The 14,237-nt window shown below is 40.8% G+C and overlaps 1 protein-coding gene across 10 annotated transcripts in view; it reads left to right on the forward strand.

Moving 5' to 3' along the window:
• Window positions 1-14,237, forward strand: part of cdh23 (cadherin-related 23) — a 186,439-nt gene that overhangs the window by 112,580 nt on the left and 59,622 nt on the right. For all 10 annotated transcript variants that reach the window (XM_042433443.1, XM_042433447.1, XM_042433446.1 and 7 more), the window contains 2 exons: window positions 3,128-3,277; window positions 4,159-4,317. In XM_042433443.1, coding sequence (XP_042289377.1) covers window positions 3,128-3,277; window positions 4,159-4,317 — 309 coding nt within the window. The remainder of the gene's footprint in view (window positions 1-3,127; window positions 3,278-4,158; window positions 4,318-14,237) is intronic.

Raw genomic sequence — 14,237 nt, forward strand, 5'->3', positions numbered from 1 at the left:
GGAGAGGAGAGAGAAGAAAAATGCATGAGCTGAAAGTAGCTTGCAATGGAGCAAAACCAAAAGTCTGAATAATTGGTGGAGCAGGAAGAGACAGAGAAGGCAGGAGAGAAAGAAAATCACCTGAAGGAGCGATAGCAAGAGTATTTAGCAGCAGGTCTGTTTATTCATTCCAGGGATGGTGTGTTTGCTTCTGTCTGTGTTGCAATGGTGAGGCAATGAGGGGAGTACCATGAGCGCATTGCTGCATGGAGGTGGGGTGACAGCCCAGACCCCTGGCATGTGATAAGAGGTCCCTGTGTAGGTCAGCATTCAGCACCCAACATCTTTTCCACTACCAAAAGCTGCACTCAGTCTGGGGAGGCACCCAACTGCTAAGATTGCTCACCACAAATGGGGGAATAGCTATGGCAATTCTGAGATGGATTAAACCAGATTCACCATAGATGCTGCATTAGAAAGAAGCAATAAATGTTAAATGCGCATTTATGTGCTGGAAACAGAAAATGCCTGCACTCTACCAATTTTGCATTGTAACACTGCTCCAATAGTGTCATATACACCCAGTTCAAGGAATAAAATCAAGAAATGTTTTTGTCAAGCAGTTTTGTATTGCTGTTTTGATCCTTTAAACCTGCATGTCAGTGCCGATACGCACACTCATTCACACTCCGCTACACATGTGCTGTAATCTCACTTTTTCCAAGTGTAAGGGATTATAGGCAGACGTTTTATTTCTTAGACTATGACACAAGTGGTAGTTACCTCTCTCTCCATCTGTCGCTCTTTTCATATCCTCTTCTGCTCTGCTAGCATCTATAAAACTTTTGCTGCTGGAACTTGTCACTAAACTTTGTGGCTGTCACGTCTGACAGGGTGCTTTTTATTTGGGGCTTCTAAAGGCAGAAGCAAATGGACGGGCAATTACGTTTATGGGCAGTTTGAGGTGACATCCCTGCATATTGGATGGTCTTTTAAATAGGAGTCATCAGCCACAATGGTTCTCCCAGAGATGAAAACAAAAACAAGGGGGCTATTTCAACCGCCAGCATAATGCCAATTGACCACCGCACCCATCTTCCTCTGTCTGCCACAATGGCTCTGTGATTGGCTGCCCTGCAGCTTTATTTATGAAGACAGGAGGGCTCTAGTGATGTTTTCTCAGCTCAAGACAGCCACAGGCTTCTCAGGTCTGTGATGTCATTTTGACTCTGACTTGGTTTATATTTACCCATCATGCCTTTGTACTTGGGGATTTATCTGAGATAAAGAACTAACAGAAAGATGAGGATGGGAGGTGCTCTTTTCAGAGGTTATACAGAATTTCATGTTGGATCCAAAGTTTTTACATATCTTAAGTATCAGACAGTACTAACCTTGCCATTCAGACTCACCCAAATACACCACATAGTATTTCTAAATCACACTCTGTGCTCACATAATCTAACAGTGTGTTGGTAAAATCTGGTGAGCTAGAAACCAAACCCAGACGTGTGTCTGTGTTTAGATAGATAGTCATGGTTGTCATCAGGGATCACATCATCTCTCCATTTCCTCTCATAATACACAAACTATGATGATTAAAGCACATGGTTTCAACCTCATTCAGTGGTAGGGTAATCATCACAGTTGGACATACTGTATACAGCTCTGTGGACAGTGCATTGAGATTTGCTCCATGTTGCACTCAAATGGCTATTTACATAATGTGAAACAGTGCAGTGCAGGTTCTATGTGGCAGAGATAATGTAGAATTCAGATGAAGAGGCGAGATGAATGCGCAGTTATGGACTATGATTTGATTCTTATGTCTGTTTTGCGGTCTAACCTTGTCATATCCATTTTACCACACATTTTGATTGTTTTGCTCACTGGATTTTCTCTTCTGCTTTTCCTGCAAAGCGCAGCACTCCAGGTCAAATGAGTAGTGGACATGAAACAATTTTCTTGTTTTAGGTCAACATCCTCACTACCTTTATGTGCCTTTTTTACCAGCAAATTATTTCACACAGCAAGTGGAATAGGGTCTTAATATATGTTTCTGTTTACCCAAACACTGTTCATAATGTTTTGAATGTATGGTCAGCGATGATGGGAATATGTGTGTGTGTATAGTGCTTATAAAGTCGAGGTGCCACTTTGTAAAAGGCTCTAACCTCTGACACTAAGTCTAAATAACAAACAGACAGTTGTGAAAAGAAGAAGAAAATAGATTACAGGTAGAGTGCCAGGTGACGCTATGGGAAGACAGTGAACGATGAGGGGAATGTTTGCAAAAAGATGAAGAGAAAGAAACATCTCACACACGACTGTCAGAGAGTTGTGAGCGTTGAATGGAGCTGGCTCCCCGCTGATGTTGCTTGTGTAACCTCATGACCAGCATCAGGATTGAGAATATTTGCTATCAACTGTTTTTGAAACATAAAAAACACATCTGACACATGGAGATCCTGCTCTGAAAATCCACTGAGTCATTCAAGTATTAGTACATTACAACTATCTTGCCTGTGAGCATCAGTAAGGTATTTCCTGGCGACACACACATGAATATCATGATGACTTCTATCATAATACAAAACAAAAGTACAAAACGCAGTAGTGTTATTTTACGATGAAACCTAAATGTGTGCATGTAAAACTCTGTTAAAATATATCTTACTATGGTTCCAACATTGTTTTGCTCTATCATATGACTTGTGCATACTGCCACACTATGATCAGGACATAGTCTGACCTTTGACCTGTTTACTATTGTTTGCTTGTGAAATATGTGATTCTTATTCTACTGTCTCTACTGTCACATTCAGTGTAAATAATTCTGAGTACAACAATCATCTAAACACTTAAAAAAAAGTTCATGTTTTGGTAGAAATCAGGGGTTTAGTGAAGTGTCAGCTCCACCTTTCTGTGTATTGAGGTGTTTGTACCACTGTTATGAATTAGTTGAAGTTTTATCAAATATTTAATCATAAAAACTCCATAGATATATAGTAGCATAGTATTTATCATCTACATTCATCACTGGGAGGTTAGACAGAGTATATATCATCACTGGCCTTTGCTCCCTCTCAACAACCGCTTTCTTCTCTGTTTTTCTGTACCCGTCTCTCTCTTATCCTTCCTGCGGCAGGGGGTGAACAGCATGTTCCAGGTGTTTCTGACAGGAAACAATTCGGAGTACTTCACCATCTCCCCCACAGCGGTACAGGGGCGTGCCGACATCAGGATGAGGGTGGCCCTGCCACTGGATTACGAATACATTCGCAGCTACAGTTTCTCTGTGAGTTTTAAACTTATTATGAGTATGCTTAAAGTGTGCACATGGATATATACATGTGAGAGTGCACAGTGGGATGGACTCCAGTCCCTTCAACTCTGCAAAGAATTAAGGGGTAGGAGATGAATTAACAAGTAATCAAATAATATACAAAGTTCAGCAGGAGGGGATAAAATAGCCATCATCCCCTCCACAAGACACCTAACTTTTATAAAAAAGGATGCATAAATAAGTGCTCGTCTTGCGGAAGTGATTGTCCAGTCATTGCGTCTATCAAACAAATCAGCTTTGTAAAGAGATACAAAGTAGAATAAGATAAGGCAATTTTCTTTTGATGACAAAACACTGAGTACTTGCACACAAAACAGCTATTTTGTCCTTATGTGAGGCTGCCCTTGACTGAACTCTGGAACAATACTGATTTCTGTGCAACAACACTGAATGTAGCTTCATTATGTTTCTTATAACTTGTTTTTATTTGTTTGGACACAAGGCTTAGTCATACTGGGACTATATCACTTTCTCAACACTGCAGACTTGTGTGAACAGTGAAATTGGTATTTTGTCACCTCAATTTACCCCTGAGTCATTTACAGAACAAAAGGGTGACTTGCTCCGTGTCTAATCCAAGATATCCAATTCTTAAACAAACCAGCTCTTTGAGACAGCATCTTCTTTGGCACTAAGGAAATTATAATAATCACTATAAGAAAGCCACCTAAAAAATAGAAATGTTTTTTATAAATACGCCATTGTTAGACATGTAGTTTCTGCTTTTACTGACTTGTAATAAATTAATAAAATATGAACAATAATATTGTATAAAAATGTAAGGCTACATTTAAATATTTGGTGTAAATATAATCCTTGTTGTCTCTCCTCAGCTCTATGCCAACGAGTCCATGTCTGACCATGTGGGATTTGCCCGTGTCTTTATTGAGCTAATCAATGAGAATGACAACCGGCCCATCTTCAACAAACCTCTGTACAACATCAGCCTTCCTGAAAACACACCCAGTGGTACCTCACTGATTCGTATTCTGGTGAGTGTCTTAAGAAAGCACTGTGCAGTGTTCACACAGCTGAGAATATGATACCATACTCACAGAGTGGATCCTTGTGATCCTGAAGAGAAATTTAACAGGGATCCAAATAGATTACAATAAAACCTGACTTGTACTAGTATTTTTTATTGGGCTTGTTTTATAGGGAATGAAATCATGGCGTGTTTGTTTGCCCCGTGTGGCCCAGTACTCTCTTGAGACTTCACCATGTGAGTTGTGATTTATTGTGACTCAAGCAAGGCTGCCTCGCACAAAAGCACAAATAAACACGAATGAAAAACTCAATCACCGCTTGGGTTACTGTTATCTAATGCATCTCTTAGATCTTAAAGATAATTCAGGGCTTACCTTCGGCTTGGTCTTAAATCCAGAAAAGCTAAATTAAATATCAACTGCCAATACAGTAGTGAGTTCCAATAAAATAATGGTTATGCCACTGGACAATAGTAGAGAAAGCCAGTCACAGAAAAGTGGAATATATATGGAATAAATATGGAAGTTAGTCAAATTAGTTAGTGTATGTGTTATGATACCAAATCATATTTTTCTTATCCATCTGACCTGGAAAAAGACTGTTGTTCTCTGTCTGCAACCTGTGAAAATAAGGGTTAAATTAAGCACAACAAACTAAATGACTTGGATAGAGAGTCATTTTGGCAGGATAAAAGATTCAGGTGATTACCTCCTACTCACTGCTTTTACAGTATGTCAGACATAAAGTTTCATATTATACATGTAAACTTACTTCCTTGTTGCAATGAAACAATTTTCATCTTATCTTAATATTATAGATTATAGATTAATTATAGATGCCAATAATGACAGGACCACATCCAGTAAAACTAATCTAATTAGGACAAGGCTTAAGATTTTTTTTTTTTTTTAAATAATGTGGTGTGATTCATTCCCACCAGGTCTGTTAGTATTCAGTTTCTCACAGTTGAAGTGTCCTTGAGGCCACTCTACCTCATCTTCTCCGAGTCCCACCACGCAGCTGAGCTCACCCTCAGACACTGAGCATGTCCTGAGCAGCCACTAGTTTAACCAGATCGGAAAAAATCTACAGCCATCTCCCCATAACTCTCTATTATTATTCATTACCAGTCATTCCTGTGACAGAACATCCACAATCCTCTAGATACAAGTGCAAAAAGCGCAGTGAGAAAATCAATACTGTTTATAGACTGGGTGCTCATGAAATGGAGATTGCAGGGCATTCTAATACCCGATAAGTCTGGCTGATGTTGGCCTCGTGCTGGAGCGTACGGCCTGCCATGGAATCTTGATTGCTGGCTGTGGAGAGTGAATGGGCTGTAAATAGAATGAGATGTGACGGCTCTCAGTGAGGACTGCACTGGCATGGATGGCAGCACTCGTACATAATATACACGGTTAGATGAGGATTTCGATATTCTGACCTGCTCTCACACACACACACAAACTCTCTCAGATGCCACTGGAGACAAAAACACACACAGAGATAAAACAGATGTTTCCCACACTCAGCTAGCTTGGCTCTGAGGTTGAGAAATGGAAACAGACACACACACGCACACATTCTCACACACACATACAGTACACTACTATCTCCCTGAACTCCCTCAAGGTCAGCACATGGCTAAAACCAGACAAAGTCACTGTAGGCCTTCCTCCATTTGTTATCCCATATTATTACCATCTAATGTGTGTGTGTGTGTGTCCAGTAATGTGTTTGCACAGATTTGTTTACCAATGTGAGTCTGTCATAATTTAGTTCATTAGTAATTTAGACAGGAAGTTACAACGGTTGTAATCCAATAAATAAAGTGGAGACTGTTTATTTACATACTGCAGTCTGATCAAACAAGCGACTGCCGCCTCACTTGTGTTTGTGTGAATAATGAGATATTTATTTTGAAATGGGTATTGCATCCATGTATTGCATACATTATTTTTTTATAAAGTCTATAGTGAAGAACAGAAGGAAGTTAAATTCATCAAACTACTGTTGTTCAAGCAGAAGTGGGAAATTGAGAAATTATAGAGGGGTGATGTCCCTCCTGTAAATGTAATAGGTCATATTTCTTAATAAATCATTTGCTCTGGTTATATATTGTAAAGCATAGAGTACATAGATGTAAAACTAGCCTTGATTACATTCAGTCCTGTGCTAGAGCACTTTTCAACCCACTCCTGTGAGTCAGCCCCAGGTAAAATAATAACTTATCCTGTCTATCACTCCACTGCCAAGGACATATTATGTTGTTCACCAACTGCAGAAAAACATGTTGAGTTGAAGTGTTAATTGTGACAAAGTGAATGTGTGAGGTCTCTAACAACTGGGTCTGTTATTACAGGAATTTGAATACATTTATACTTAGCTTAAGCTCATTTTATTCTGTACTTTATATTAGAGCTCTCTGCAGGTGCCTTTTCTTTTTCCCAGTATTGTTAAGTGCAGTGAACGACTCACGGCATTACGATATAACCAGATTGTTAGCCTCACAGTGCTCTCTGTCAGATGGCTGTGAGGTACAACAGATGGTGGCCAAATTATGTTTTAGCACCACTCTTTCATTCTTAATCTCTCAAGGTGGCCTGGCCAGCCCGCCACAATATACAATGACAAACACTCACACAAATGAATTCATTAAAACAAGTATCAAGACATTTTTGTAAAAATGCTTATTTGTTTCTTGTCGAGAGTTAGATTAGAAGATTGATTCTACTCTCATGTCTTTTATTACATTTATTAACTGACACTCTGTAGCCCGCACTATACATTTACTGTCAGATTTACAACTTACTGCTAACCTTTTCCTCTCCTCCGCTCACATCACCGTCACTTTTCTGCCACTCGCTCAACCACACAATTGCTATGCACACACATTACGCACTGCCCTATTCCTTAATGGAGTTATGCTACTCTTATAACAGTACCTTTCACATAGATGTGCTTGGAGGAATGAGGAGATGGAGGATCACTCAGAACACTTCCTCAGTAACTAGGGTGTTATTGTGCTTGCACAGTGTGTGAATGAAAATCATTAGTAGCCCATTCATACTAATGATCGTGTGAAATTTTGCAGCAGCGCTCCTGATTTTGCAGTGGTGGCGCACCGCTGCAGAACAAATACAGGGGTAACACTGGTATCATCATGACCAATAAGTCATCTGGGCTGAAAAGAGGGTTTTACATTACACAACAGTCAAAGAAAAAAGGATCATTTTAGGGAACATTGTTGATATCTTTAGAATCATATTTTGAATTGAAGCATGTGATTTGCCCCTTCAGTTGATCAAAAAAGGCCTGTTTGTTTGTTGCTATATTAAAGGACTTTTTCACATCACCACTTGATTTGAGAACATTTTCAGTGATGAAAACTGTATCCATAGATCAAGTGACTGAAGTGCAAACAAATGAGCAAATTACCTTTGTAACGCAATCTGGACGTCCATGTTTATGGCAACAACAATAGCAGAGAGAATCATCAAATTAGGTTTCATCCCCTGCTAGCAGAGTAACTATTAGACTGATAATAGTTTCTCTCACAATAAGGTAATTATTGTCAAGAGTTTGGTACAAGTGCTGTGTTTCTGAGCATGAAAGTGTTTCTGCAGTTGTGCAGTATATCAATAATGTGGTGAGAGTGGTTTGTATGTAAAGAGGGTGGAGTCTGGATGATGTTTATATAATGCTTTATACCTATGCTAATTGAAATTATGCATGTTGTTCCCAGTTGCTCTTGAAAAGTGCCCAACAAGCAATGTGATAATGTAATTGAAAGGCTTTGTTTGGGTTAATATTCATAGCTCATCTGATCAGAGCTTATGTACAGTGTTAGTCAATGCATTACTCAGTGCTCGCTCTTGCATCCCCATGGACACTTATGCTCAACATACAAGTACACACACACACACGAACACAAACACACAGATGCAGGGGCTGTTTAATATTTATGGTCTGCAGCATTACTTATCATTATAAATATTTATTGTGATTTACTCTTTTGTCTGGGTCCTTTTCTCTCTCACTCTCTCTTTCTGTCTCTTTCCTACCCTGGAGGCTTTAGACACCAGCAGCTGTTCGTATCAATGGAATCACTCTGATTTTCCCTCTTTGGGTTTCAGAGAATATGCCTTCTTTCACTTCTTATTTATTATATGCCCTGAGTTATTGTTGTTTTTCCCTTTCTCTGTTTTGCCATTAGATTGCTAATGGATTTCAGGTGTTGCATTGATTCACCCTGTAGTTTTTTGTCTGTCTCTGCCATGGTTTCAACTCATTCTACATCTTTCTACCCATTAGGCTCTACCTCTGAGGATATGTATGTATTTGTTGAGGATATATGCCAACCTAATATGCATATAGAAGCGGAGTTTACCTGCACCTGTTGTTCTTTGTGCTCTAAAAAACATATCAGATGCTAGTACTAGACCAGTATCCCCCGTGGCTGTGTACGCAACTCCTCATTTCAGGAGTCTTGGTGATGTTAACCACACTTGTTCTACTAATGACATGTTCTCTGTGTGCTTTACGGACTCTGTGTAGATCCCGTGTGTTTGAGGGCTAAGACACAATGATAAATGCCTCCAGCAGAAGCTTATAAATTACAGAGTAGAGGATGTTTCGCTTCCGCCACTGTTTAGACAGGCCTTTATGGAGTAATAGTCACAACAGTAATTATAATTCATTATTATAATAAAATGGGTGAGCCCCAGCTCTCTCCTCTGTTAGCTCACACACAGTCACTGTAAATAATGGGGAGCTTATCATGGGTGTGAACGGGTACACAGTGTAGAGGAGAGCAGGCGGGGCGTCCCAACTTGTGAAATGTCTGAACTTTCCCAGAGTTGGTTCGCGGTATCACTATCACTAACCCGTTCATTCATCCATTGAGTACAGACAACACTGATAAAAAATTTCACCACTGTGTTGCAGCATTTTAAATACCGTCCTAGTTACAGTAGATACGTTCATAATTGTCTTCAATTTTAAAATGTCCATCGTGATTGCGTCATGTCTTGACCTCAGCTCTACCCCTTCAACAAATAACAATACTGTAAATAGCATGTACATGGCTGCTTTGTCACTTGTATTCAGTGTGTCCCCAGTGTAGTCTTTACTCTTTACATCCTCCCTGTTCTCTACGTTCTCCCTGTTATTGTGCTAATCTTGTTCCTTCATCATTGAGGACAAACAGAAAGAGAGGGGGAGGACGAAGGCCTGTCGGCAAAGTGACGCTGCCAGCCACAGAGAGCTCTGCATTAAGCCTTTTCACTGGCAGCTCAAACTGTGTCCCCAGCTTATGTGCCCAATACAGTCCTCTCTTTCTCCGTCTCTAGCTGCCTCTTTTCTTTATTCTAGAGGTAACAGCTGTTTTTTTAGCTGTTCACATGTGGTTAGAATCATTATATAGTAGTTGCATATGCATGCAAACGGTAAAATTAATCTTGCAAGCTGTCACAGTATAATGTGAAGACATCCACTCCACTTTATTGGACTTATCTTTTACAAAAGTATACATTGTTAAAAGTTGCACCTCTCTCATGCGCTCTCTCTTTCTCTCTCTGTCTCTCTCTCTCTGTCCCTCTCTCTCTCTCTCTCTCTCTCCGTGCCTGGCTGTTATCTGGGTGGTCAGGAGATAATAGAAACAGGCTGTTCAATTCTGTCGGCAGGAAGCAGTTGCTGTGAGCACCCCCACCTGCTCGTTAATGGTTTAGAGGAATAAAGCAGTCGTAAACGTACGCTCGACATCGCCATTACGCTAAAGTATCTGCAGTAAAAACACACAGCTCCCATCAACCCCCGCAGGTGCTCTAGGTCACAGCTGGGGGATGCGCTAGGTCTTCGGTGAATGATGATCCAGGGATTTTTCATTTTGTCATTGCTGAGGAGGTTTGAGTTTTGCGTCATATCACACAGCATTAACTTTATATTTGAGTGTATGATCTAAAAATTAAGGATGGATGTATCAATTCACTCATTAGTTTAGTAGCAGGAGTATTTAGTAAGTAGCTGTTTATGATATGTGATCATTAATTGGTCAAATCTCCAATTAGCCCTAACATGGTCTCAGGCTGCTGTTCTCTGCTCTGTAGTGTTGATCAGAAACTAGAACGGGTTCTGCACAGTCCCATGGCAGTTACTGTACACAGAAAAATAGACCAAGATACCAAGTTAAAGTTAAATTCAGGCTTTCACTTACGTCTTTCTTTCAATTATACCTTGAGTTGTATTGTGACCACCAAACATATATCTTTGACTTGTTCTCCATTTTGATATTATTTTACAAAACCAAATGTTTTATCATTTAAATCAGCTTGTCTTAAAGGATAGATTCACATTAATTCAAGTCTGTCTTAAAACAATACTCATACAGTATACCCATATGTACATTGAAACAGTTCTTTTTACTGCTGTCTGTCCATACCGTCAGTGGAGATATCCTTTTTTTAAAGTTACTCCAATATAAGTGGTGGGGGACAAAATCTATAGTTCTCATTCTGAGTAAAAATGAATTCTGAAGTCCAGCCATAGTTAATATGAGGCTTATGCAGTCTGACTTAAACAAATAAATGGGTTATTTTTCAAGGTTACAGTCTATTTAGTGCAAAATTGCCTCTTTGTGTTACTGTCCCTCCACTGCAGCTCAGCAAGAGAACGCTGTCCAAAGAAAGACAAAGACTCTAACTAGACAGATACCCACTCGATTTGACTGACTCTGGCTGCTGAGGCCTCATATTAGCTTTGACTAAAGTTAAGGATAAATCAAAAAAGAAAGAGTCCCTTCGCAGCCACTACAATTTCAGCCACCAGTGGCTGTATAAAAGTACATATGGGCATGTGAGTATGTTTGAAGACAGACTTGGAAAAAATGTGAACCTATCTTTTAATCTACAACAAAGCTCTTTGCATGGCTTTTGCATGGCTTTTGCATATTTCTTACTGATGATTATCCAGGAGACCTGATGTGAAGAAAAATATTTATGCAAGTGTTATAAACTGTAATGTACGGGTAGGACATGTGCATCTCACCCTAAAAATGAGCATGTGATTCCCATGGAGCCTTGGTAAAGCTGTGAGTACAGTGGAAACCAAAAACTCCACACTGAAGATCCACAGGCATGTAATTTTGCTGAGATGATGTCCTGCTTAAATATGCAGAAGTATACAGTATGGAACATGTAATATGACCATGACTCTGCTTTGTGCATCTCACACACACATAAACTAGCATATGCAGAGGATTAGCACCGAGAGGTGCTTGTTTAAATATAACTGTTCTCTCTATCCCACTTGTAAAGCATTTGTGAAGACTGATCTGTGATCTTGTCATGGACAGAGAAAATGTGATAAAATGAGACACAGAGCTTTTAAACAAGCCTGCATGAGATGAGCTAACCACAGCTGAGGAACCACAGCTGAGGAAGATAACCTGACAACCGTGTCTTCATCATTGTCTCACCCACAATGATTGTCAGAAACTGGATATCTTTACTGTGGTGGCGTGTGTGTGTGTGTGTGTGTGTGTGCGTGCATGTGTGGGTGTATGTATGTTGTCTGTTCTCTGTGGTTGTGTTTAGGTGTGCAACACTGAGACAGAGGAGGTTGTCTGTGTTTGGACTGGGGGTCATCTCTATTTTGACAGCAGGCTTTGACAGCCAGTAATTGGTTTCCTTTGCCATGCCTCTCACAGCTCCTGCAGAAAAAGCAATTTTAGGAGCCAATCAATTCAAATTCCAGCTCACTCAAGATAGAAAAGCCTGTGCAACTGTAACCTCCCTCGCTGTCCATGAGATAGCTGGGCTGATAATCTGCTCCTGTACCCCTTCCAACCCAGCCCCAGCTCATACACAGACACACACAGACTCACACGTACTACCCCCTGACTATCTGTCAGGGGAAGCTCTCATTTCTGCTTTCTCTTGAAAGCAATTGAGTGTGATAATAGGAGTTTACACTGTAAATGGTTGGGTTGCATATTTACCCCAAGACTGAATGGTCCTGGAAACACTGTGCATCTCTGTCCATGTGTATCCTTTTCACATGCACATAATATTTTGCATACACAAACACAGCACACAGTACACATCCAGTCATACACATGTACACACATACTGTCACACTTGCATTAACAGGCTTGCAGGCACACAAATGAGCGCACCAGTACACAGGTATACCCACATACGTGCCGAGACACACTCACATAGAATTGTGCTGCTGGCTTCGCCTCTCTGATGGGAAGAAACACATCATTTAACCAAACTGGTCAACTGAGAACTAATTTCTCTTTTGTAGTTACTGCCTGAGGACCCTGGGGTTTGCCGAGTTTATATTGGCAATCAGCAGCGCACTGACTCTTTGTGCAGAAACTCCTTAACAACTTAGTTTGGATTTTGATCAGAATGCTGGCTCTGATACCTCAGTGCTCTGCTTTTTAGCACTGAGGAGATTTTCACCACTGCAGTCTGAGCCCTGTATTTATCTTCAACACATGCTGCCATTAAATCATTTTTGGGCATATTGGGCCTACTCCTACATTTTTTGTAGCTCTTTTTATAACTCTTTTGAGTTTTTGTATGGTCCCTAAAAATAATGTTTTATGAATCCATCAGCACTGCTTTTTTTGGCATGAAAGTTATTTATCCCTGTGAACCATCGCTGTGCTTTAAATGCTTGTTGTAATTGTCAGTGAGGTTATTAGGCACATTAGTTAGGCACATTGCCCAGCTTTATTTCCATGTCATTTCTTCCCTCATTAAATCTTATACTCGCTCCCTCCCTGTGCTCTCCACCTCGCCAACTTTTCAAACACCTCCAACTCCCCAACCAAAAAAAGTTTAAACTACCAAGGCAACAAGGGGCAAATGCATAATACCCTGGTGTCAAGGATTCAGGCCCATGGTGTTAAGTTACAGAAAATCCCAGCTCACACCAATCTCTCCCATCCATCTGCTGCGGGCCTTCTGCGACTAAAGTTGAAAGTCTTTGGCAAGCAGTTGGCAAAGTGACTGGTCCGCACTGTCATGGTGATTGTTTGGTGGGGGAAAGGGAACGGGTCAGTGAATGATGGGAGGGGGAGAAAAGATGGCTATCGTCTTTTCCTCTCTTTATTTCCCTCTCTCTGTCTCTCTCTCTCTCCCCCTCTGTCTATCGTCATGGCGAGAGGTGCCCGGCGGCTGAGGCAGTATTAGCTCCCTGGCTGAGCCCGGCTCTTGTCACCGCTTCGATAGCTGTCACGCTAACACCCCCACTGCTATCATTGGAGCACTTATGGGCCTGTCACTCACCTGGGAGCAAAGGAGGGACGGAGGCATCGAGGGGAAAGAGTGTGCTAAGGGAGATATGTAGAGGAGTGGGGAGACAGTGGAAACGGAGGCGGAGCTCTGGATGCAGGGAGGAAAGTGAGGTAAAGACAGAAGGAAAAAGGGAAAGATAAAGAAGGAGGAGGGGTGGGTAGGAATGCAAAAAGAGAGAGGGAGAGAAGCAGTTGAGTGGCATTAAATAATGAGGTCATTGAGACAGGACAGATGAAAACTTAAAGGTTAATATAAGAACCTGACTGGAGTCCCAAACACCTCAAATGTATTTAGTGTCCCACTCTCGACGCGTTCAGCAGGATGTGCTTCAGTGCACTTGACAACAAAGCGAGGGACATTAAAAAGAAGCATCGATTCACCATCCAGGACGATGTGGTGGAAGCTCTCTGTGAAATTGAGCTAAACAGCATGGTGTAATTTTTAGAAGGGGGAGAAAAAACACGTTGATTGCTGCAGCCGTTGTTCCATCTGTGAGAGGCATCCTAGATGGGCATTCACACACAGACAGACATTGATACACACACACACACACATATCCATAAATGCATTTGATTTAAAAGGCACAGATATTCCCTCACATACTAAAATGTGCACAC

This window comes from Thunnus maccoyii, chromosome 14, assembly GCF_910596095.1.
Source record: "Thunnus maccoyii chromosome 14, fThuMac1.1, whole genome shotgun sequence".
In the NCBI taxonomy this organism is placed as follows: Eukaryota; Metazoa; Chordata; class Actinopteri; order Scombriformes; family Scombridae; genus Thunnus; species Thunnus maccoyii.